Source organism: Chrysemys picta, chromosome 12, assembly GCF_011386835.1.
Source record: "Chrysemys picta bellii isolate R12L10 chromosome 12, ASM1138683v2, whole genome shotgun sequence".
NCBI classification, from domain to species: Eukaryota; Metazoa; Chordata; order Testudines; family Emydidae; genus Chrysemys; species Chrysemys picta.
Window position 1 is genome coordinate 10,417,717 of NC_088802.1, and position 23,326 is coordinate 10,441,042.

A 23,326-nucleotide genomic window follows, 5' to 3' on the forward strand; every position below is an offset into this window, starting at 1 on the left:
AAAAGCACGGGTCTGACCACCACCAATCAAGTGTTAACACTGCAAGGACCTTGGTCTGAATGTGTATAAAGGATCTGGAAAATGTGTGTAAGACAGAGTTTTTGTACCAAGGTGCAAAGCTCTCTTTTCTTCTGCAGAATAAAGCAACTCTTCCTTATCCCTGTCCGGCTGTTATTGGCTCTCAGCTAGGTGGACCTGATATTTCGGTAAAACTATCTCCAAGACACCACCGACTTCCTGAGGAAACTACAATGCATTGGTGATCTTCCTGAAACACCATCCTGGCCACCATGGATGTAGAAGCTCCCTACACCAATATGACACATGACGATGGGCTACAAACTGCCAGGAAAAGTATCCCTGATGAGGCCACAGCACACCTGCTGGCTGAGCTTTGTGACTTTGTCCTCACCCACAACCATTTCAGATTTGGGGACAACTTATACCTTCAAGTAAGCGGGTATCCACATGGCCCCACAGCATGCCAACATTTTATGGCCAACTTAGAACAACGCTTCCTCGGCTCTCATCCCTTAGAGCCCCCTCCTCTACTTGCGCTACATTGATGACATCTTCATCATATGGACCCATGGGAAGGAGGCCCTTTAAGAATTCCACCAGGATTTCAATGATTTCCACCCCACCATCCACCTCAGCCTGGACTAGTCCACACAAGAGATCCTGGACACCACAGCAAATAAGTGATGGTCACATAAACACCACCCTATACCGGAAACCTACTGACCGCAAAGTTTACCTACCTGCCTCCAGCTTCCATCCAGATCTTGGGAGGCAGACCAGTCCTCGCTTACAGACAGCCCCTAATCTGAAGCAAATACTCACCAGCAACTACACACCACACCACAGAAACACTAACCCAGGAACCAATCCCTGCAACAAACCCCGTTGCCAACTCTGTCCCCATATCTACTCTAGCGACACCATCACAGGACCCAACCATATCAGCCACACTATCAGGGGCACATTCAGGTGCACATCTATTAACGTAATATATGTCATCATGTGCCAGCAATGCCCCTCTGCCATGTACATTGGCCAAACCGGACAGTCTCTACGTAAAAGAATAAATGGACACAAATCAGGATTGGTAACATACAAAAGCCAGTAGGAGAACACTTCAATCTCCCTGGACATTCAATAACAGATTTAAAAGTAGCCATCCTTCAACCAAAAAACTTCAGAAACAGACTTCAGAGAAACTGCAGAGCTACAATTCATTTGCAACTTAACACGGTCAATTTGGGCCTCAATAGGGACTGGGAGTGGCTGGCTCACTACAAAAGCAATTTTCCCTCTCTTGGTATTGACCCCTCCTCATCAGTCATTGAGAGTGGACCACATCCACCCTGACTGAATTGGCCTTGTCAACACTGGTTCTCCACTTGTAAGGTAACTCCCTTCTCCTCATGGGCCAGTATATTTATGCCTCTATCTGTAATTTTCACTGAAGAAGTGGGGTTTTTTTTACCCATGAAAGCTTATGCCGAAATAAATCTGTTAGTCTTTAAGGTGCCATCTGACTCCCCCTTTTCTTATTAAGGGCTGATTTCCAATGGAAACCATTCCCGCAGTCCAGACATTTATAGCGTCTCTCTTCTATGTGCATTCTTCAATGATTATTAAGATTTCTGCTGTTACTGAAGCTGTTCCCACATCCCAAGCATTAATCAAGTCTCTGTCCTCTTTGGCTTGCCTGATGTGTAACAAGGCCTGATCTGAGTCAATTACATGCAAGTTCCTTAATCCTTTCTTGTCATGTGTCACAGAAGTTTAGATCCTGTATGGATTCTCCCATGTTTAATGAGGTGTGATGTCTGTCTGAAAATTTTCCCACAATCCAAGCTCTTATTGGGATCTCTCTCCTGTGTGGATTCTCTGATGTTTAACCTAGGCTGATCTCCATGTGAAACTTTTCCCATAGTCCAAGCACTTGTGGGGTCTCCCTCCTGTGTGGATTGCCTGATGTTGAACAAGCTTTGACCTCTTTATGAAACTTTTCCCACAGTCCAATCACTTGTGGAGTCTCTCTCCTGTGTGGATTGCCTGATGATAAACAAGGTCTGTCCTTCGTATGAAAGTTTTCCCACATTCCAAGCACTTGTGGAGTCTCTCTCCTGTGTGGATTGCCTGATGACAAACAAGGTCTGACCGCGTGGGCAGCGCTCTGGGGGTGGAGCTGTGCGCTTCCGCGGAGCAGTGTGTCTAGATCTGTGTGGAGCCAGACACACTGCTCTGAGTAGCATGGTAGGGGAGACAGGGACGTGGGGTGGGATAAGTGGCAGCAGCTCCCAGGGGGCAGTCAGGGAACAGGGAGCAGGGTGGGTTGCATAGTGGTTGGGGTTCCGGGGTGGTGGTTAGGGGCGGGTGGGTCTCTGGAGGGGGCGGTCAGGGAGCAGGGGGGGTTGGATGGGGAGTGGGAGTCCCGTGGGTCCGTCAGGGGATAGGGGGATGGATAGGGGTTGGGGCTCTTAGGGGACAGGGAGCAAGGAGGATTGGGTGGGAGGGTTTTGGGCGGCGCAGTTAGGGTGGGGAGTCTCCGGAGGGGGTGGTCAGGAAACAAGGAGTGGGGGTGGTTGGATGGGGTTTGGGATTCTGAGGGGGGCAGTCAGGAGGTGGGAAGTGGGAGGGAGTGGATAGGGGGCGGGGCCAGGTTGTTTGCGGAGGCACAGTTTTCCCTACCTCGCCCTCCATACAATTTTACAACCCTCATGTGGCCCTCGGGCCAAAAAGTTTGCTCACCCCTGGGCTAAGTCCTTTAAGCTACTTGCACCCCTGACCATTAGGAAGGAAACAGACGCATGAGGGGAAGGCTGGCAGCAGAACCTCAAGTCTCCCATGCCAGGGGGAGTTCAGGATTTAGCCAAAACCAACGTCGGTGGAGTTGAGGATGTCGGCTGGTTCCTCTTCTTTGGTTTGTCCAGCTTAGCTTCCCTTTCAGGCTCAGGATGATGAAGGCGCAATGGTCCGAGGAGACAGCGGGTGTGAGACATTCCCCAGGGTACAATCTGGATTGTTGAACTGCTTAATTCTACATCCCAGGGCATGTCTTACACTGCTTCCCAGGGTCAATAAAAATCAATAATTTAAAAAAAAAAATCAAGAAAATCAGATTTTTGTTATTTAAATTGGATTTTTTTGATAATTTTTTTCCTCAAAAACCATTTTATCTAAAGATAGTTTTAATTAAGATATATTGTAGCTCAAAGATCTCTCATCATGGAAAAGGGATTATAAATTCCAATTCTATAGTATGAGACAATATAGACATGCCATGTTTAAAAAAAGTTTTGTAAATGAGTTCCTCTAGTTCATGCATTAAGGACCCAGTCGTATTGGGTTCCACAGGCTTCTATATAGATTACTTAGGTTAATCTCTCTATTTACCCAATGGGACTCAGTGCTCAGTCTAGAAGATACCATCAGAGATGCTTAGTTTGCCAGTTCTCAAACTGTGGCTTTGTGTCTCCAAAGGTAACATGCTTGTTAACAGTAAAAATGTTTTAAAATAAATTAAAATATAGAGGTGAGAAATAACAGACCTCACCTCTATTGTCCCTCTGCAAATTTGTGTACAGAGTTAATCCCTTACAGCTCTCCAAAATTGCAAAGTTTCAAATGAATACAAGACGGTTGGAGGCAGAACAGATCTGGACGAGGAGAAGTCTGGAGACAAATGTGAGAAGAGAGGGACATTCGCTTTTCTGTTAAAATATTATATGTTTGCTGTTGAAGAAACAAATCCAGAATACAGAACGTTGTTGTTTTAGTTAAATAAAACAATTTAAATGTCTGTCTGGTGATGTTCTCCTCCTAATACAGCATGGCAAGAAAATCCTCCAACTATTAATGATTAACCTGTTGAATTGGAGATAGTTCACTCCTAATGACTTCATAAATATCTGCTTCAATTACCTTTGGTAATGAAATAACCAAACAAACATGCATTGTCTGATATAGCTGTAAAACTAATCTGAAAAGTTTTCAAAATAAATCACTGTTTAAAAATGTACAGTGTGTACCTTCTAAAAATGAAACCTACAGCTATCTCTCTTTGTGAACAGGGCTGGTGCAACCATTTAGGCGACCGCTAGGGCACTAGGATTTGGGGGGCGCCATTTTCTTCGGCAGCGACCGTGGCAGCCGGACCTTTGGCCGCGCAAATCGCTGCTGGCATTTAGGCGGAGGGAGCTGGGGCAGTGGAGCAGGGAGAGGGCCGCCTGCAGCAAGGGGGGTGGGGCGGCATGCAGGGGAACTCCCCGACCCACCTCCTCCCCAATCAGCTCAGGCACCGCAAGCCTGGGAGGTGGGAGAAGTGAAGCAGCGACTGTGTGCTCGGGGAGGAGGTGGGGCGGGCGGCACGCAGAGGAACTCCCCGCCCCAGCTCACCCCTGCCCCACCTCCTCCCCGAGCACGCTGTGGCTGCTTCACTTCTCCCGCCTCCCAGGCTTGCAGCGCATAAGCTCATTGGCGCCGCAAGCCTGGGAGGCAGGAGAAGTGAAGCAGCGACGGTGTGCTCGGGGAGGAGGCGGGGCAGGGGTGAGCTGGGGCGGGGGGGTGCCTCAGGGTGGGAGGTGGGGAGCTGCCGCAGGGGCATGCCTCAGGGCGGAGCTGCCACGGGGGGGGGGGGGGGGGCGCCTCAAGGCGGCGGAGGGGAGCTGCCATGGGGAGAGGGCGCCTCAGGGCAGGGGGCTCAGGGACGGGGGGGTGCAAAGTGGAAGTTTCACATAGGGCGCGAAACATCCTTCCACTGGCCCTGGTTGTGAAGAATATGTATTAAGATTATAACAGCCAACAAGAATTCATTTTTATGTAGAAAACCATGATTAAATCGAGTCTTCCTGACTAGTGATTTAAATCAAATCCACCCTGCTGTTTCCCTGTGTGAACAACAAACCCCTCCACGCTCTGCTCCCACACAGCCACCAGCCTTCAAAGTCACTCCTGTCTGCACTGTACTGAGTGCGACTAGCCAGACACTCAGGAATGTACCAAAAAACACAGCAACATCAACCAGTTTTCTACTCCCAGCTTTGCACCCTGGGAATGTGCATCTTGGACTGCTCAGTCTGTCCACTGTGATGGACAAACTCAATAATTAGTGGGTCGTCCCCATAAAGGGGCCGGATTAGGCCAAAGCCTTGTTCTCTCCAGTCAAATCCCCAAACACTTCAATGAAAACACACAGATCCAGACAAAACACTAAAACCAGTTTATGAACTGGAGCAAGGGGGTTTTCAGGGATTACAAGAGAGAAAGATGTAAAAGGTCAGAACCTGTTAAAACTAAAAAATTAAAACATGCATTTTAAATCCTAAATTTTACCAATCTAAGTCCTTGGAACACTTGCAAGTTACAGCGCTGTAAAGCCGCCCCCAGCGCTGTAACTCACTCCCCGTCCACACTGGCAAGGCATTTGCAGCTCTGTATCTCCGTGGTTGCAGCGCTGCATGTGCTCCACCTCCCCGAGAGGAATAGCGTGTATTGCGCTGCTGCTGCAGTGCTGCGGCGCCAGTGTGGCCGTCCAGTGCGCTGTGACTGGCCTCCAGAAGTTGACCATGCCTCCACGCGCCAAGCGAGTCCCAGCATGGAGCAATGACGAGTTGCTGGACCTCACCAGTGTATGGGGGGAGGAAGCTGTCCAGTCCCAGCTGCGCTCCAGAAAATGGGAGTGAGGGTGGTGGGGCGGATGGAGACACCCCGGAGTCCCTGGAGCCATGCAGCCAGGAGCTCTTCTCAAGCCAGGAGGAAGGTAGCCAGTCGCAGCAGCTGGTACTTGGTGGAGGACAAACAGAAGGGCAGGTTCCCGGTAAGCGGGTTTTTTTCAGGGAAGGAATATTTTCCGTGCGGGCTCTTTGGGAGAGGAGGGTTAGGCATGCATGCCTAGATGCGGAATAGTGCATTGATGTGGTTTATCACATCACGGTAATCGGCCTCAGTAACGTCCTCGGATGTCTCATCCAGAACGCGTGCAATGCGCTTGCGCAGGTTTATCAGGAGAGCCACCGTGGTCCTTGTCCCAGCCAGGGTAATGTGTCCGCGCCACTATGCCGCGAGGGGCAGGGGGACCATTGCTGCACATAGGCAAGCTGCATATGGGCCAAGGCAGAGGCCCCATTGCAGTAGAAGACCCTCCCTTGCTTCCCAGGTCACCCTCAGCAGCAAGATATCGTCCAGGACGAACTCCTGTGGAAAATGTTTGGACAGTGTTCAGTCTAGGTGCCCCCTGAAGCTGTTGGCTCTCCCCAAGGCACAGACACCCAGAGGACAGTGCAGCCCTGAAACAATCAGTCCCCCTTACTCACCATTTTGAGGCTCCCGTGGGATATGTGTGCTCTGTTTCGGACGGGAAAATTATGCTATTGTGTAGACCCTGTGTGTTTTCTACTCCTTAAGTGCGGGGGGAATCACTACTCTGTCTGGTATAAACAATGCTGCCTCTGTTAAATGTTGCATTTTGCCTATACAGCTGCATCAACCTTGAGACCTCAGCCGTCCCTCTTATCGCCTGCTCAAAGCCTGCAAAGACTCAGGAAGAGACGGTGAAAAAGCAAAGACATGCTGCAAGAAGTGATGTGGCAATCTATTAAAGAGAATGAGAAAGCACAGAACTGGAGAGAGAGAGAAAGCAGGATCCGCCAGGAAAACGTAGCGCACTGGAGGCAAAGCACGGATCGTCTCATAAGCATCCTGGAGCGCCAAGCACACGCTATCCAGGAGCTCGTAGCCATGCAGAAGGAGCAGTACCAGAAATGCAAACGCGACCCACCCTCGACAGCCCTTGTCCCAAAACTCTTTCCGTTGTGCGCCACTGTCACCTCCAACCCACTTTCCCCAACTTCCGTGTTTTTCACACCACCAGCTGCCTCCAGAACCAGTATCTTCACCACGCAGCTCTGAAAACCATGACCCTTACCCTCTGCACTCAATCCCCATCACCATGCAGTATAGCTATCCTGAAGTGCAGCACTCACTGCACAGCACACCAGACAGGACATACGCGAATCTGTGATTGTACCGTTCCCCACTCCACCCCCTTGTTTCTTTTCAATAAATAAATTTGTTTTCTTTTTAATAAATGCATTTTTTGGCTTTGAAAACATTTTTTATTATTGTATAAGGTAAAAGACTCCTTAGCCCAGGAAATAAACAGGCACTGCAAGTCTGCTTGTCTGCTTAGCAAACACTGATTCCTAAAGATTGGAACTACTGCACTTCACTCCCATGCAGGGCACCAGATATCACTGCTGGTTTTCAGCCTCAAATTGCTCCCTCAAGGCATACCTAATCCTTGCAACACCGCGCTGGGACACTGTAATAGCCCTGATCTCTGGCTGTGCAAATTCAGCCTCCAGGTGTTGAACCTCGGAGGTCTATGCCTGAGTGAAGCTTTCACCCTTCCCTTCACAAATATTATGGAGGGCACAGCACGCGGATATAACCGCGGGGATGCTGTTTTCGGCCAAGTCCAGCTTCTCATACAGAGATCCTCAGCGGGCCTTTAAACGGCCAAAGGCACACTCCACAGTCATTCGGCACCGGCTCAGCCTGTAGTTGAACCGTTCCTTCCTGCTGTCAAGGCTCCCTGTGTAGGGTTTCATGAGCCATGGCATTAACGGGTAAGCGGGATCTCCAAGGATCACAATGGGCATTTTGACTTCCCCACCGTGATCTTCCGCTCTGGGAAAAAAGTCCCGGCCTGCATCTTCCTGAACAGCCAAGTGTTCCGAAAGATGCGTGCGTCATGCACCTTTCCGGGCCAGCCTATGTTAATGTCAATGAAACGCCCACGGTGATCTACAAGCGCCTGGAGAACCATAGAGAAATACCCCTTCCGATTAACATACTCGGATCCTAGGTGGGGTGGTCCCAGAATAGGAATGTGTGTCCCATCTATCGCCCCTCCACAGTTAGGGAACCCCATTTGTGCAAAGCCATCCACTATTTCCTGCACGTTACCCAGAGTCACGGTTCTTCTAAGTAGGATGCGATTAATGGCCTTGCAAACTTGCATCAACACGATTCCAACGGTCGACTTTCCCACTCCAAACTGGTTTGCGACCGACCGGTAGCAGTCTGGAGTTGCCAGCTTCCGGATTGCAATAGCCACCCGCTTCTCCACTGGCAGGGCAGCTCTCAATCTCGTGTCCTTGTGCCGCAGGGTGGGAGCGAGATCCTCACACAGTCCCATGAAAGTGGCTTTTCTCATCCGAAAGTTCTGCAGCCACTGCTCGTCATCCCAGACATCCATGACGATGTGATCCCACCACTCGGTGCTTTTTTCCCAAGCCCAAAAGCGGTGTTCCACGGTGCTGAGCATGTTTGTGGATGACACAAGCAATTTTGTGTCGTACGCGTTACGCGGCTCGATAGCATCGTCGGACTCCTCACTCTGTCACTTTGGATCTTAAGGAATAGTTCGACAGCCAAACGTAACGTGCTGATGAGATAAGTCAGCATAAGCCTCACCAGTTCGGGCTCCATTTCCCGCAGACAGATCACGCTGCACAGAAACCGCTGAAAGATGCTGCTAAAGGTGGATGGAAACAAAGGGATTTCTGGGATGCGAAGCGATGCATAACGGGGCGTTGGGACCGGACCCAGAGTCCCCTGCACCCACGCCTCCTTCCCCCAACCCACGGCGCAAGAATGGGAAGAAGTGCTCTGTGGGATAGCTGCCCATAATCTACCGCTCCCAATGGCGCAGCAAAGGCTCCAAATGTGGCCACGACAGTGCGCTGGGCAGCTGTCAGTGTGGACAGACTGCAGCGCTTTCCCTACTCAGCTGTACAAAGTCAGGTTTAACTCTCAGCGCTGTACATCTGCAAGTGTAGCCAAGGCCTAAGGAAAATACGAAGCAAGCACGTTTTCTCACCCCACCTGCTGTTGCAGGCAGTTCATAGTTTTTAAGTACACAGCCTGGATTTCCTTCCAGCCCTGGTCCATCCTCCCCACTCCAAGGCCCCTGTTGCCTTTCAAGCCATCTTGTTGCCTTCTGTAAAGATGGGAGAGGAGAGGTAAAAATGGAGGCAATTATCCCTTGTGCTTTTATACCACTCTCCTCTTTGAGGTTCATCCCCCAGCTGGGGGGCAGGCGACAATCAGTCTGTGGCCTAAGTGAGCGTGCAGCCATCCTTCCGGAGAATTGTAACTCTCCTGTTCCCAGCTCCACAGCTGGTGAATGGCCGGCTGAGCAATTACTGGCCACGTAGCACCTAGCTGGTGTGCAGGTGACATTGTCTCGGAGGAGCTCGTCTGTGGGCGTTTTCCAGCTTTACAGCATGTAACAAACATACAGCAAACTCTCGGAGCTCCATGGACAGTGCTGATAGACACATTTTAATGGGACAATAATATTCAGCAGATGATGACTTTTCCCATGATACCTCACAAGCCATACTTTGGGGAAGATTCATCATTTTATAAACGTGGTGCCCATAAGCGTGTAGACCAGTGGTTCTCAGATGTGTTTCATTGCCACCCCCACCTTGGTGTCTGTGGTCATTTACGCCCCCACCCTCAAAAGCACATGTATCACCACCCAGCTCTAAAGGCAGAGTAGTCGTTGGCGATGTGCACAGCTCTGAAGGCCTCCAACAGCAGCACAGAAGTTAGGGTGGCCACGTGAAGAGTGATATTCCTCAATATCGCTGTTCACAGCAGACTTATCACCCCATTGACACCCCGACTTCTGTGCTGCTGCTCCACCTGGGTTTGAGAGCCTGAGCATTTATCCCCACCTCCCAGATAGGCCTGTTCCTTCCTCATGAGCCGCAGCCAACTGGGGCTGAAAGCCAGTGCTCTTTAAAAAAAAAAACCCAACAACCCACACTCATCGCGCCTCCCCTGACACATTCCTGTGCCTCCATTGGGATGCTCTGCCCACATTTTCATAATTGATAGTGTAGAGAGTCACCATGGGGATGCGGACTCAAGATAGTAACACCTGCTCCTTTCCGTCTCTGGGATCCCCAGAGAAAATGTCCGAGCAGGAAAGCGGAACAGATCCGATTAACACTAAACTTGCAAAATTTCAGCTATAAACTTTCCCTCCATCCCTCAGCCCCTACCCCCAGTGAATTCAAAGAGACTGAGCTGGAATTGGGCAAGTGGCATGGGACATGGGCATAATCACTGAATTATTGATCCCTGATTTAACAGAATACAGGAACACTTTGGATAGCTAAACATAGACTACTACAGTTACCCCTCTTAGAATCATAGAATATCAGGGTTGGAAGGGACCTCAGGAGGTCATTTACTCCAACCCCCTGCTTAAAGCAGGACCACTCCCCAACTAAACCATCCCAGACAGGGCTTTGTCAAGCCTGACCTTAAAAACCTCTAAGAAAGGAGATTCCACCACCTCTCCAGGTAACCAATTCCAGTGCTTCACCACCCTCCTAGTGAAAAAGTGTTTCCTGATATCCAACCTAAACTATCCCCACTGCAACTGGAGACCATTGCTCCTTGTTCTGTCATCTGGTACCACTGAGAACAGTCTAGATCCATCCTCTTTGGAACCCACTTTCAGGTAGTTGAAAGTAGCTACCAGATATCCCATCATTCTTCTCTTCCGTAGACTAAACAATCCCCGTTCTCTCAGCCTTTCCTCATAAGTCACGTGCTCCAGCCCCCTAATCATTTTTGTTGCCCTCCGCTGGACTCTTTCCAATTTTTCCACATCCTTCTTTTAGTGTGGGGCCCAAACCTGAACACAATACTCCAGATGAGGCCTCACCAATCTTGAATAGAGGGGAACGATCACGTCCCTTGATTTGCTGGCAATGTTCCTACTTATACAGCCCAAAATGCCGTTAGCCTTCTTGGCAACAAGGGCACACTGTTGACTTATATCCAGCTTCTCATCCACTGTAACTCCTAAGTCCTTTTCTGCAGAACTGCTGCCTAGCCAGTCGGTCCCTAGTCTCTAGCAGTGAATGGGATTCTTTCATCCTAAGTGCAGGACTCTGCACTTGTTCTTGTTGAACCTCATCAGATTTATTTTGGCCCAATCCTCTAATTTGTCTACGTCCCTCTGTATCCTATCCCTACCCTCCAGCGTATCTACCAGTTCTCCCAGTTTAGTGTCATCGGCAAACTTGCTGAGGGTGCAGTCCACATCATCCTCCAGATCATTAATGAAGATACTGAACAAAACCGGCCCCAGGATCGACCCTTGGGGCACTCCTCTTGATACCGGCTGCCAACTAGACATGGAGCCATTGGTCACTACCAGTTGAGCCAGTCGATCTACCCAGCTTTCTATCCACTTTATGGCCCATTCATCCAGCCCACACTTCTTTAACTTGCTGGCAAGAATTCTGTAGGAGATCATATAAAAGCTTTGCTAAAATCAAGGAATAAAACATCCACTGCTTTTCCCTCATCCACAGAGCCAGTTATCTCGTCATAGAAGGCAATTAGGTTACTCAGACATGACTTGCCCTCTTCTTCCAAGTCTTTGAAAATACACATTTACATTTCAATCTCTAGCTATCTAAGGTGGACACATTTTTAAAATCTCTCTCTAAACGTTGACCCTGAGTCAATTACATGCAAGTTGCTTAAACCTTTCTTGCCACGTGTCACAGAAGTTTAGATCCTGTGTGGATTCTTCCATGTTTAATAAGGTCAGACCTCCATATGAAACACTTTCCGCAGTCCAAGCACTTGTGGGGTCTCTCTCCTGTATGGATTGCCTGATGTTGAACAAGGTTTGACCTTCTTATGAAACTTTTCCCACAGTCCAAGCACTTGTGGGGTCTTTCTCCTGTGTGGATTGCCTGATGTTGAACAAGGTCTGACCTTCTTATGAAACTTTTCCCACAGTCCAAGCACTTGTGGGGTCTTTCTCCTGTGTGGATTGCCTGATGTTTAACAAGGTCTGACCGCTCTATGAAACTTTTCCCACAGTCCAAGCACTTGTGGGGTCTCTCTCCTGTGTGTAATGCCTGATGACGAAATAGGCGTGACCTCTGTATGAAACTTTTCCCACAGTCCAAGCACTTGTGGGGTCTCTCTCCTGTGTGTAATGCCTGATGTTTAACAAGGTCTGACCTCTGTATGAAACTTTTCCCACAGTCCAAGCACTTGTGGGGTCTCTCTCCTGTGTGTAATGCCTGATGACGAAATAGGCGTGACCTCTGTATGAAACTTTTCCCACAGTCCAAGCACTTGTGGGGTCTCTCTCCTGTGTGTAATGCCTGATGTTTAACAAGGTCTGACCTCTGTATGAAACTTTTCCCACAGTCCAAGCACTTGTGGGGTTTTTCTCCTGTGTGGATTGCCTGATGTTTAACAAGGTCTGACCGCTCTATGAAACTTTTCCCACAGTCCAAGCACTTGTGGGGTCTCTCTCCTGTGTGTAATGCCTGATGGCGAACTAGGTGTGACCTCTGTATGAAACTGTTCCCACAGTCCAAGCACTTGTGGGGTCTCGCTCCTGTGTGTAATGCCTGATGGCGAAATAGGCGTGACCTCTGTATGAAACTTTTCCCACAGTGCAAGCACTTGTGGGGTCTCTCTCCTGTGTGTAATGCCTGATGTTTAACAAGGTCTGACCTCTGTATGAAACTTTCCTCACAGTCCAAGCACTTGTGGGGTTTTTCTCCTGTGTGGATTGCCTGATGTTTAACAAGGTGTGACCTTCTTATGAAACTTTTCCCACAGTCCAAGCACTTGTGGGGTCTCGCTCCTGTGTGTAATGCCTGATGGCGAACTAGGTGTGACCTCTGTATGAAACTTTTCCCACAGTCCAAGCACTTGTGGGGTCTCTCTCCTGTGTGTAATGCCTGATGGTGAACTAGGTGTGACCTCTGTATGAAACTTTTCCCACAGTCCAAGCACTTGTGGGGTCTCTCTCCTGTGTGTAATGCCTGATGTTTAACAAGGTCTGACCCCTGTATGAAACTTTTCCCACAGTCCAAGCACTTGTGGGGTCTCTCTCCTGTGTGGATTGCCTGATGATAAACAAGGTGTGACCTTCTTGTGAAACTTTTCCCACAGTCCAAGCACTTGTGGGGTCTCGCTCCTGTTTGTAATGCCTGATGTTTAACAAGGTTTGACTTTCTTATGAAACTTTTTCCACAGTCCAAGCAGTTGTGGGGTCTCTCCCCTGTGTGGCTTAACTGATGTCTAATTATTTGTGTCTTTGATATGAAACATTTCCCGCACTCGAGAGACTGAAGGTAGTGCCAGGGTGTCTCTTTCTTGGGATTTGTCTGCGGCGCTGTGGGATCCTCCTCTCCTCCCCCACCGTTAACAGATTCATCCACTTTCTTCCCTGGGAGGTGTCCCAGAAGCCTCTCTGACCTGTGCCAACTTCCCAAGGCTTCTGCCTGCTCCAAGCACTGGGAAAAATTCCCTTCAGCTCTTCCCAAGAAGGTCCCCTGCGGTTCCAGTTCCCCAGGAACTTCCTCATGATGATTCCCCGCCTCATTCTCACTCCCTCGCTCAGCACCTGCTGGGAGAGACACAATCCAGACAGGAGTCATTGTGCTGGGGAGAAAGAGGAATAGCACAAAGGGAAAACCCAACACAAAGACTGAGCAACGGGACTCCGCCTCAACATCCCACCCAAACACTCACAGAGAAGGAAAGCTTTGCAGAGAAGAGGCTGGGTGGAATGGTGTGAGCTATATCTGATGAGTGAAGCCCTGTCCTGACTGAGATGAGGAAGAACTGAGGGCGCTTACTCACACCATATTTTGGGATCCTAACCTTTTTCCTTCATTCCCTAGATGGTTTCTGTGTCAGTCCTCACCTGTACGGGTGCTTCTCAGAAGCCTTCTTTCCTCGCAGACTTGGAGATCGGACACCCACGGCTCTTCCCCTCGTTCCAGCCGGCCGATCAGCTCAGGTTTGGGAAGGGGGAATCCTGTGCAGAGGGTGAAATCAGACCAGATTAGGGTGCATGGAGCACTGGTGGAGTATTTGTCAGAAAGGACATTCCGTGAGTGGAACCTGTCCCTGCGCTCTGCTGGAGGAACGTGGAAGCCAAGAGGATGGGAAAATGGTCACTGAGTCCCTTGCGCAGAGGAAGTTATCTGGGGAGGTGAGTTGAATTATTACTACACTCTCACTAGGCTTTCCCAAGATCTGTGCACTCTGGGGGCCTTGCTGACTCACACACAGCTCTGGACTTAAACTCCTGCCTCTTTCTAAACCTGCAGAGCCCAGAGCCCTCCTCATGGCTGGAGCTATTCCCAAGGAGGGAGGTGAACAGGGATTGTTTGTGCAGCTGTGAAACAACACAGACAGGACAATGATGGATTTATGCCCCTTTGAAAGCTGGAGGGTGGGGATGGTTTAGCTTGTCCATTGTGTTTTGACACCCATGTCCCACTGGAGAGGGCACAGAGATGCAAGTCTCTCTCACACGGCAGCTGTGCATTATGGAACCCATTCGCCTCTGAGCTAACTGACCAGGGAAGAACCTGAACAGAGTTAGACATGCAGACCCCACGACTTCGAATAACCGAGGGGACAAGAATCCCTTACCCAGTGAGGTCACCGTCTCGTAGTTCTCCTGCATGACGTCCCTGTAGAGAGCTCTCTGAGCAGGGTACAGGAGAGCCCCCTGCCCCTGGGTGAAATACACAGCCACCTCCTCGAACGTCACCGGCATCTGGAACACCAAAAGCCCCCACTCATTACCTGATGCTCCAGCCACAATCCCACTAGTTATCTGTGAGGACAGATAAAGATATGGAAGCTCTGGGAGCGACAGAGTAGCAGAATCCCACCCCCACCCTGCTCAGAGCAGCCAGGAGGCTTCAGGGGATGGGGAGAAGGTGAGAGCTACTTGTCTCCCCCCAGCACACGGAGCAGGGCAGGGTCTCCTCATTTCCCACATACCTGCGAGACACAGGCTGATACGGGAAGCAGAGCTCTGAGCCAGGGACAGGAATCCCAACAGCTTCCCTTCATATTTCACAGCAGCCTGTGGCTAGTGGGGTCTCACTCCCAGCCCTGTGCAATGGTGTTATATCCTGTTTGAGAAATGGGGGAATGTCCCGTCTCCCCTCCCCCATCACCAATGGGCCCACTCAGAAAATCAGCAGGTTTATCACACCCTGTCTCCTCCCTGCCCCTGCCCAGGAGCTCCCTGATAATCCCCTACCTGAGCTGGCTCCATCACAGACATTTCCCTTCCCTGTCTCCTGGAAGATGCGCCCATCTGGAGCAAAACGTGGACGTGATTCCTCAGCCTGTCAGGGCAAGAGGGGCGATGGGGGAGGTTACACAAGTGGCTTCAGTCCATGTAACACCGTGATTCCCTCCCTACTCTTCAGACCCTCCCAGTAACAGTATCTCTGAGCCAAATGCTAGAAAAAAAGCAGAACTAAAGGGGCCACTTTGGGGGATTTTCACACACTTCCGTGTAAACTCCTCTCCCTTAGGAGCAGCAGGAGCCCTCTGATGGCATCACCTAAAGAATGAGCTGCCCTGGACTCCCCCAGCAGCCCCCAGGGACAGGCAGGCAGAGGCTGATCCCATTGGCCCATCCACACTCCCTGCCTGCCCAAAGCAGCAGTGACTCCGGGGTGGCTGAGATGTGAATCCTGCCCAGAAATCAGACCAGGGCCCTGGGCGAGCCCAAAACTCATGAGACACAAACCCCACCAGCACGGGTGTGTCTGACAGTAACACACTGGGAGCAGGGTGTGGGTGTGGGGGGATGGGTTTTGCCTCTGTCCCCCCCCCAGTCTCCCCACACACCCCTTCCCTCGCAGTGCCCCCCACTGACAACTTCCCCCATTCCAGCCTCGCTCCCCTCAGCCGCACAATCAACCCGATCCCTCTCCATCGCCCCATCGTCCCTTCAGTGCACCCCCGCCCCCATCCCAGCCTGCCCCCCGCATCCCCAGCACCCGCCTCCTGCCACCACCCCCGCTCCCCCCACCTGCCCTCACCCCCTGCCCCTCTTTATCCTCCTCCCCCTGCAGCTCGGGTGTTCTGGGGGCGAGTTTCTCTCACCTTCCCTCCGAGCGGGCCCCCCTGGGGCAGGGGCCGGGCCGGGAAGGGGCCTGGCCGGGCTGGGGGCTCTGCCCTGGGAGAGGCTCCTGGGGAGCAGCGGGAAGGGCCCTGCTGGAGATTCCCCTCTCCCGGCTGCAGCCAGGGCTCCGGGCTCCCAGCACCAGCCGCCGGGGCTCGGGGATCTCGCCAGGAGCCTGGAGCCAGAGTCCCCGCAGCGGCTGCGAGTCACTTCCTGCTGCCGGGCCTGAGCCCAGCGATCGCTCCCCCCAGAGCCGCCTCCCAGCTGCTCCTGGGTCCTAGCGATCAACCCATCGCTCTGCAGCATCTCTGTGTCCAGCTCCTGTTCCACTCACAGGCTCTATGGTCAGAAGGGCCCATCGTGAGCATCTAGCCCAGGGATTGTCACGACCAAATTTGGTGGCCTCAGAGTGTGGCCAGCAACTCTCACTGGTGGCCGCTCTGACACTTTCCCTATAATCCTAACTAACTTTACGAGAAACCAATAAATATGCAGAGGTAAGCAGGGGAAACGGTCTTAGTATTGTGGGGAACTCTTCTGGCTTATACACCACCCTGATAGAATCAAATAGCAAAAGGAGCTGAGTCCTCGCTCCCACTCCCTTTACCTGGAGACCTGCCAGACCTCAAGGACTCCCCTTCTACTCTGGTGTCTGAAACCCCGACAAGGCTGGCCCCAAGATTCCTGCGGGGTCTGCAGCCCAAATTTTGTTGCGATCACTCAGGACAGAGGCTAGGATGTCGTATCCGCACTCTGGGGTGCTCTTTTCACTCCGGACACATCCCCGATGCCGCTATTCAGCATTGCGTAAAGTTCAGAACAAATACGATTTATTAAACAGCAAGTAATAAAAAAAAATTAAGGAAAAAATGGGAAAGGGGAAAGGAAAACATGATGTCATCCCACGCTGCCCAGGGTCCCTCCCTCGCTCTCCCCAGCTGTTCACCACACCCAGCTCCAGACTGCTCCAGACCCAACTCCCCTCTGCATCAGTGCTTCTACTCCTCTGCCTCCAACCCAGCTCTGGCTGCTCCTCTCCCCTTAGCTCTGCCCTTCTCTGGCAGGCAGCTCCAGCTCACACAGAGAACGGGCACCTGACTCCCTCATTGGCCTGCCTGCCTCAGGGTTTTCTTTTCTCATTGGATCTTCCTGTCTTTTGGTACTGGGAGAAGCCAACCAACCCCTCCCCTGTGCACTAAGTTTCAGTAAGGGGCCAACAGTCATGGGGTCAGGCAACTTCCTGGTGTGTGTGAGCTCCAAAGCATCCTTCAGGTGAATTATAAATTTCTTTGTTTACCCCTTTCTTCCTGTTGGTGATGGACGGCCAGATAAGGGTTTTCTAACACCCACAGTCGGTCCTTTGTTATCTCTCAGGACTTTGAGTGGGACAATCCCTTGAACTATGACATATTTCAGTAACAAAAACTTTGACATATGTCTGGGTCCTTATGGACAGATCCTCTTGTTTGAGCCTGCTGACGGGTTTTGCCATAACAACAAATGTCCGGGGGTGTTTGCAGAGCACAAGTGCTGAAACTCAGAAACATTCCTGATTATTCACCTTCCCAACTAGCCAATTGCCCTGCATCCACAGCTGATTGATTGCTGCGAGATCCCACTCACCCAGGCCCAGACTCCCAGTCCTGGGGGAGTGTCCCGCAGGTTGGCGCTGACTGACAGCTGTTGCCAGCACTCTGCCACTGTGACAGCTGCCAACACTGCCCTCACCTCATGAGTATCCCCACCGCACCCCCTCCAGCACCTCTAACTCTACAACCCCCCATCAGCTCCCACCCCCCATCAGTCTCCTCTTTTGGGGCACCTGGAATATGGTCAGCCTAGCAACAAACATACATTAAAATCTCACCATTCTACATGCACTGGTGTCACACGCATTTCAACGGCACAATATTCAGCAGATCATGAGTTTTCCAATGATCCCTCACCAGGCACACTTTGCACACAAAATATCATAACCCTACACAAGTGGTGAACATGGGGTGCAGAGGTTATCACAAGAGGGATCAGTGTGGGGTGAGTGGGGCAACTCTCTGTCATGCCAACGCAGGACACGGTGGGACATGGGGAGGGCGTGACCAGCTGGCTATCGAGGGCCGTGAAGGAAGGCAAGGAGAGGAGCCCCTCCCCAGGCTTGGTCCAGGTCCACTGGAGCTGCTGGGGAGAGGAACTCCTCCCTCACCCCAGCCACAGGAGCTGCCACGGCTGGGGAGAGGTGCCTCTCACCCAGTCCCAAGGAGATGTGGTGAGAGAGGGCTGGGGGGAGTCCTCTCCCCACCGCAGTCTGCACCCCAAACTCCTCATCTGCAGCCCCATCCCACAGTCTGCACACCTGGCCAGAGCCCTCACCCCTGGAGGGATTGCTCAGTGGTTTGAGCATTGGCCTGCTAAACCCAGGGTTGTGAGTTCAATCCTTGAAGAGGCCACTTAGGGATCTGGGGCAAAATCAGTACTTGGTCCTGCTAGTGAAGGCAGGGGGCTGGACTCGATGACCTTTCAAGGTCCCTTCTAGTTCTAGGAGATAGGATATCTCCATTAATTTAAATCCCTCTCTCCCAGCCCGGAGCCCCCCCACACTCTCCAAACCTCTTGGCCCCACCCCCATATGAACTAGTATGGAGATGATGCACATGTAAGCAGAGTCAGGATGAGCTCTACCCTGACATCTGGTGGTGAATTATGGCGAGTGTGGAAAAGAACTCCAGGGGCTGATCTGGTTTGCATAGGCACAGCCACTCGCCTGGCCTGAAACAACAGCAACTGGCTCTTTGAGCTGTGGTCCAAGTGTTAGTAGTCTCTTGGTCTATCCAAGGCCGTGATCAAGTGTCTTGATGTTTTTGGTCTTTTGGCCTCGGGATGAAAACCTTGCCTTTGCTTCTGGGACCTTGAAGTGAAAAAATTCTCTAATTTATATCTGATGATATGGGCCCTCTTTGAGGGTTTGAAACACCAATTGCACTATCTCCTCTCTCCACTGTTGAATGTCAGAGCTAACTTTGATTCCATTAGGAGTCTAGTTATAGGCAGCTCAGCTGAATTCACTTTGGGCTAATGGTGCACTAGCACTGGGGTACTATTGCTAAGAGCTGAAATCACAAAAGAGCTAAAGTTATTAAGAGCTGAGATCACTGAGACTGTGTTAACTAGTGGGGGAGCCTGAAGCTATATTGCTAAGCGGCTGGTGGAGCAGCTAGCAGAGTGGAGCCGCACAGGGACGGTTGGAGTGGAGCTGAGCGACTCACAGGGCGGTGAGCAGAGCGGAGCGGCTGGAGGAGCAGAGCGGAGCCTTGTGGGAGCGGCCCAAGGAACAGCTGAAGTGGAGCAGAGCTGAGCGGCTCACAGGTCGGTGAGCAGAGCGGAGCAGCTGCCAGAGCAGTTCGTGGACGGCGGGAGCGGCTCACAGGACAGCTGGTGGAGTGGAGTGGAGCGGAGCAGCTTGTGGAGAAGGCTGCGGCGGAACCCACCAGAAAGGCAGCCAGTCGGCCTCGGAACCCCACAGAAAGGCAGCCAGTCGGCCTCGGATCACGTAAGGTGCTCCTTAACACCCTGCGTGCCTCCCCCCCACCCCCCGCTTGAACTCTGGGGCTGCACTGACCAGGGACAGAGACTTTGGGGGGTTGTTGGACTTTTCGGACTTTGGTGATCCTTGGGTTGCTGGACTTTTGGGACCTTGGTGATTCTTGGGTTGCTGGTTTCAAGAACCAAAGGGAAAGGACACAGCCCAATTTGCTGGGGTGGGTTTTTTGCTCATGCAGCCTGTTTGTGTTGTTTTTCCAATTTAATGCTGATGTTGTTTACCTCATGTTATTAAACATTTTCTGTTACACTCAGACTCCGTGCTTGCGAAAGGGGAAGTATTGCCTCCTAGAGGCGCCCAGGGGGTGGTATGTAATTGTCCCAGGTCACTGGGTGGGGGCTCGAGCCGGTTTTGCATTGCGTTATTGAAACGGAACCCCTAGATACAGAACCCGGCCCTTGTTGCTGCCAACTTAGATGGGCAGAAGGGTTACACACATACTGGTGCATAGAACCAAATTCATTCCACACATGGATGTAAAAAATGAGGCAACACTGGTCACAGCACATGAGATGCTCAGAGTGAGTTTACACTAGGAAATCTGGTGGAGGGTCACAGAGATCTGCTGGCTAATCCCGACCTCACCTCCTAGCCTAGCCAGAACTTCAGAGGCTGATGCTGCGGAGGCAGAGGTGGGATCTCCAGGCCTCTGACAAAAGGTCCTGTGGGAATCAGTGCCTCTCAGTGGTGCTGTCTGAATGCGCTTATCCTATGATCCCCAAACACGCGATACCCCCGCACCCAGTTCCCCCTGATATCAAGCTGCACCAGCCCCAGACATTCAATCCCCAGAGACATCTTCAGAACCCGAAGTCCTGATCCCTTAACATTTGATTCCCCCAGAGCCCAGCACCCTGGGGGATTTGGGGAGGGGAGGAGTTACCAGCCCCCAGGGACACTTGCCCAAAAGGGAACAGCTCAAGTCAGTGGGGAAGCCCAGCTCAGGGGCTGGTGGAAGATGGGGGTTGGGGACAGGTGTCTAGAGTGAAGGTGGGGTCTGGCCCAAGTGTCCTTCTCCTCATCTCCATGGCAGGGGGATCCTGGCTGGCAGGGGTGGGGAGAGGGGGGAACTTCAGCCAGGCAGAGGGAGCGGCTGGTGGAGTTTCTTTCTCTCCCTTCCCCGACCTGTGGCCCATCAGCTCAGCAGCCAGGGCTGCAGCAGGGAGGAGGGGCTGATCGGGGCGTCTCCTCCTCTGCCTGGGGTTTGCTGAGACCAGGCAGAGCCAGTGGGTCACTGACCAGCTGATGCTCGGCTGCTGCTGGATCCTCATCCCAGTCATGTGCAGCTGGATGCTTGGGAGCCAAAAGCCCCTGACGTGTGTGGGAACGAGGAAATGGGGTTGTTCCTATGGCCTAGTCAGGGCCCTGAGAGAATTTTTCTGCTGTGTGGGGAAGTCTCTGATGTCCAACATGGTGTTAGCTCCACTTGGAGCGTTTTCCGCACTGAGAACATCTCAGCGGTTTCTTCCCTATACAGATTTCTAGATGCTTGATACTCCGGGAGCACCTAATGCTTCCCCCGCATTCAAGGCCTCTCTGCTGTGTGGGTCACTGAGGTGTGAAGTCAAATTGAATCTTTTTCTGCAGTCTGGCTATTCCTAGGCTCTCTCATACCTCTGTGGATTCTCTGACTTTTAATGAGGGGTGATCGCTGAATGAAGCTTTCCCCACAGTCCAAGCACCGATGAGGTCTCTCTCCTGTGTGGATCCTTTGATGTGTTATAACGGCTGACTTCTACAGGAAACATTTCCGACAGTCGAGGCAATTCTGAGGTTTGTCTTAAGAAGGAATGTGAGGTGTGCAATAAGACGAGAGCTCCAATTAAACTTTTGCTACTTTCAAAATATTTATAGTGTCTTTCTCACATGTGGGTTTTCTCATGTTGAGTGAGTTTTGAGCTACAGTTACAATTTTCCCCACATTCCAAGCATATATAAGGTCTCGCTCTCGTGTGGATTCTCTGATGTCTAATACGTTGTGAGCTTAGTATGAAACCTTTCCCACAGTCCAAGAACTTATGAGGACCCTCTCCTGTGTGAAGTGTCTGATGTGTAAGAAGTGCTGATCTCTCTGTGAAACCTTTCCCACAGTCCAAACACTTATGGGTTCTCTCTCCTGTGTTTATTTTCTGATGCTTGTTAAGGGCAGTAAACGATCTAAACTCCTACATGCCACAGGGGGCTTCAACAAGGGTACCCTTAACTCACCCAGCAATATTGTTAATCTATCCAAACACACACTTAACCCGGCAGAAGAGTCTGTCCTATCTCAGGGACTCTCTTTCTGCCCCACCACCCACCCGCACATGATACAATTCTGTGGTGATCTGGAAGCCTACTTTTGTCGTCTCCGACTCAAGGAATATTTTCAACACGCCATTGAACAGCGCACTGACCCAAAGGAACCCTCCTATCAACAATACGAGAAGAAGAATTCTGCGTGGACTCCTTCTGACGGTCGAAATGACAGAGTGGACTTCTACACAGAGTGCTTCCACAGACTTGCACAGGCTCAGATTGTGAACAAACAGCATCACTTGCCCCATAACCTCAACTGCACAGAACGCAATGCCTTCCACGGCCTCAGAAACAAGCCTGACATTCTTATCAAAGGGGCTGACAAGGAGGTGCTGCAGTCATCATGAACAGGTTGGATTATGAACAGGAGGCTGCCAAGCAACTCTCCAACACCACTTTCTACAGGCCACTATCCTCCGATCCCACTGAGAGGTACCAAAAGAAACTACACCAACTGCTCAAGAAACTCCCTGCTATAGCACGGGAACAAATCTACGCAGACACACCCCTAGAGCCCTGACCAGGGGTATTCTATCTGCTACCCAAGATCCATAAACCTGGAAATCCTGGACGCCCCATTATCTCAGGCATTGGCACTCTTACAGCAGGATTATCTGGCTACGTGGACTCTCTCCTCAGACCCTATGCTAGCAGCATTCCTAGCTATTGTGAAAGTTACTAGTGACCCCCCCCCCCCTTAACAGAGCAGCCTTTATGTCAACCAGTGGCCATTAGGGGGAAGCAGACACTTCAAGTACACAGTAGCCTGAACTTTTCAACTGTTTTCCCTTCAAGTAGGGTTACCATTCGTCCGGATTCCCCCGGACATGTCCGGCTTTTTCGGGTTAAAAATAGCGTCCGGGGGGAATTTGTCAATGTCCGGACGTCCCCTCCTCCCCCCCCCCGGGCATGCAGAGCGTGCGCGCGGCTTACAGAGCAGCCGGTGCTCCAACAGCCAGAGCCAGAGCCCTGCTTGCACTTCCCCCTCCTCCCTCCTGAAACTTGACACCACTCCCCTCCTCCCCCTCCCTTCCCCCGCCCTGCATTCACACATCACCGGCTGTTCGTCTGGAGCTCCGACCCTGCTGCCCTCCCCCGCTGCCGAGCGCGCTGCTCTGCAGCACAGTAAGGGGGCCGGGGGCCAGAGAAGCGGCAGGGAGGTTCTGGGGGAGGGGGTAATCAAGAGACAGGGAGCAGGGGGGAGGGTTGGATGGGTCAGGGAGTTCGGGGGGGGCTGTCTGGAGGTTGGGGGTGTAAGGTTTTGGGCAGAGTACAGGTGGGGGGTCTCAGGAGGGGGCAGTTAGGGGACAAGGAGCGGGGGGGGTGTTTGGGAGTTCTGGGGGGGGCTGTCTGGGGGTTGGGGGTGTAAGGTTTTGGGCAGTCAGGGTACAGGTGGGGGGGTCTCAGGAGGGGGC

General features: G+C 51.6%; 2 protein-coding genes across 2 annotated transcripts in view; both read right to left on the reverse strand.

Moving 5' to 3' along the window:
• Positions 1–23,326, reverse strand: part of LOC101948742 (zinc finger protein RFP-like) — a 1,201,957-nt gene that overhangs the window by 600,527 nt on the left and 578,104 nt on the right. The gene's annotated exons all lie outside the window — the stretch shown is intronic.
• LOC135974974 (zinc finger protein 707-like) lies at positions 5,216–16,294 on the reverse strand. The gene is made up of 5 exons (XM_065564682.1): positions 16,000–16,294; positions 15,143–15,230; positions 14,521–14,647; positions 13,784–13,897; positions 5,216–6,204 (listed from the first exon to the last, which is right to left on the reverse strand). The coding sequence occupies exons 2-5, from the start codon at positions 15,197–15,199 to the stop codon at positions 5,975–5,977; spliced, it is 528 nt and encodes a 175-aa protein (XP_065420754.1). The 5' UTR covers positions 15,200–15,230; positions 16,000–16,294; the 3' UTR covers positions 5,216–5,974.

What these genes read in the sequence shown, in the direction of transcription:
- LOC135974974 (XM_065564682.1), bottom strand. Translation starts at nt 15,199, where the DNA reads ATGGGCGCATCTTCCAGGAGACAGGGAAGGGAAATGTCTGTGATGGAG. An exon ending in CTGTGATGGAGCCAGCTCAG is followed by an intron (nt 14,648 to 15,142) that starts GTAGGGGATTAT and finishes TTGGTGTTCCAG; the next exon opens with ATGCCGGTGACGTTCGAGGA. An exon ending in CGAGACGGTGACCTCACTGG is followed by an intron (nt 13,898 to 14,520) that starts GTAAGGGATTCT and finishes CCCTCTGCACAG; the next exon opens with GATTCCCCCTTCCCAAACCT.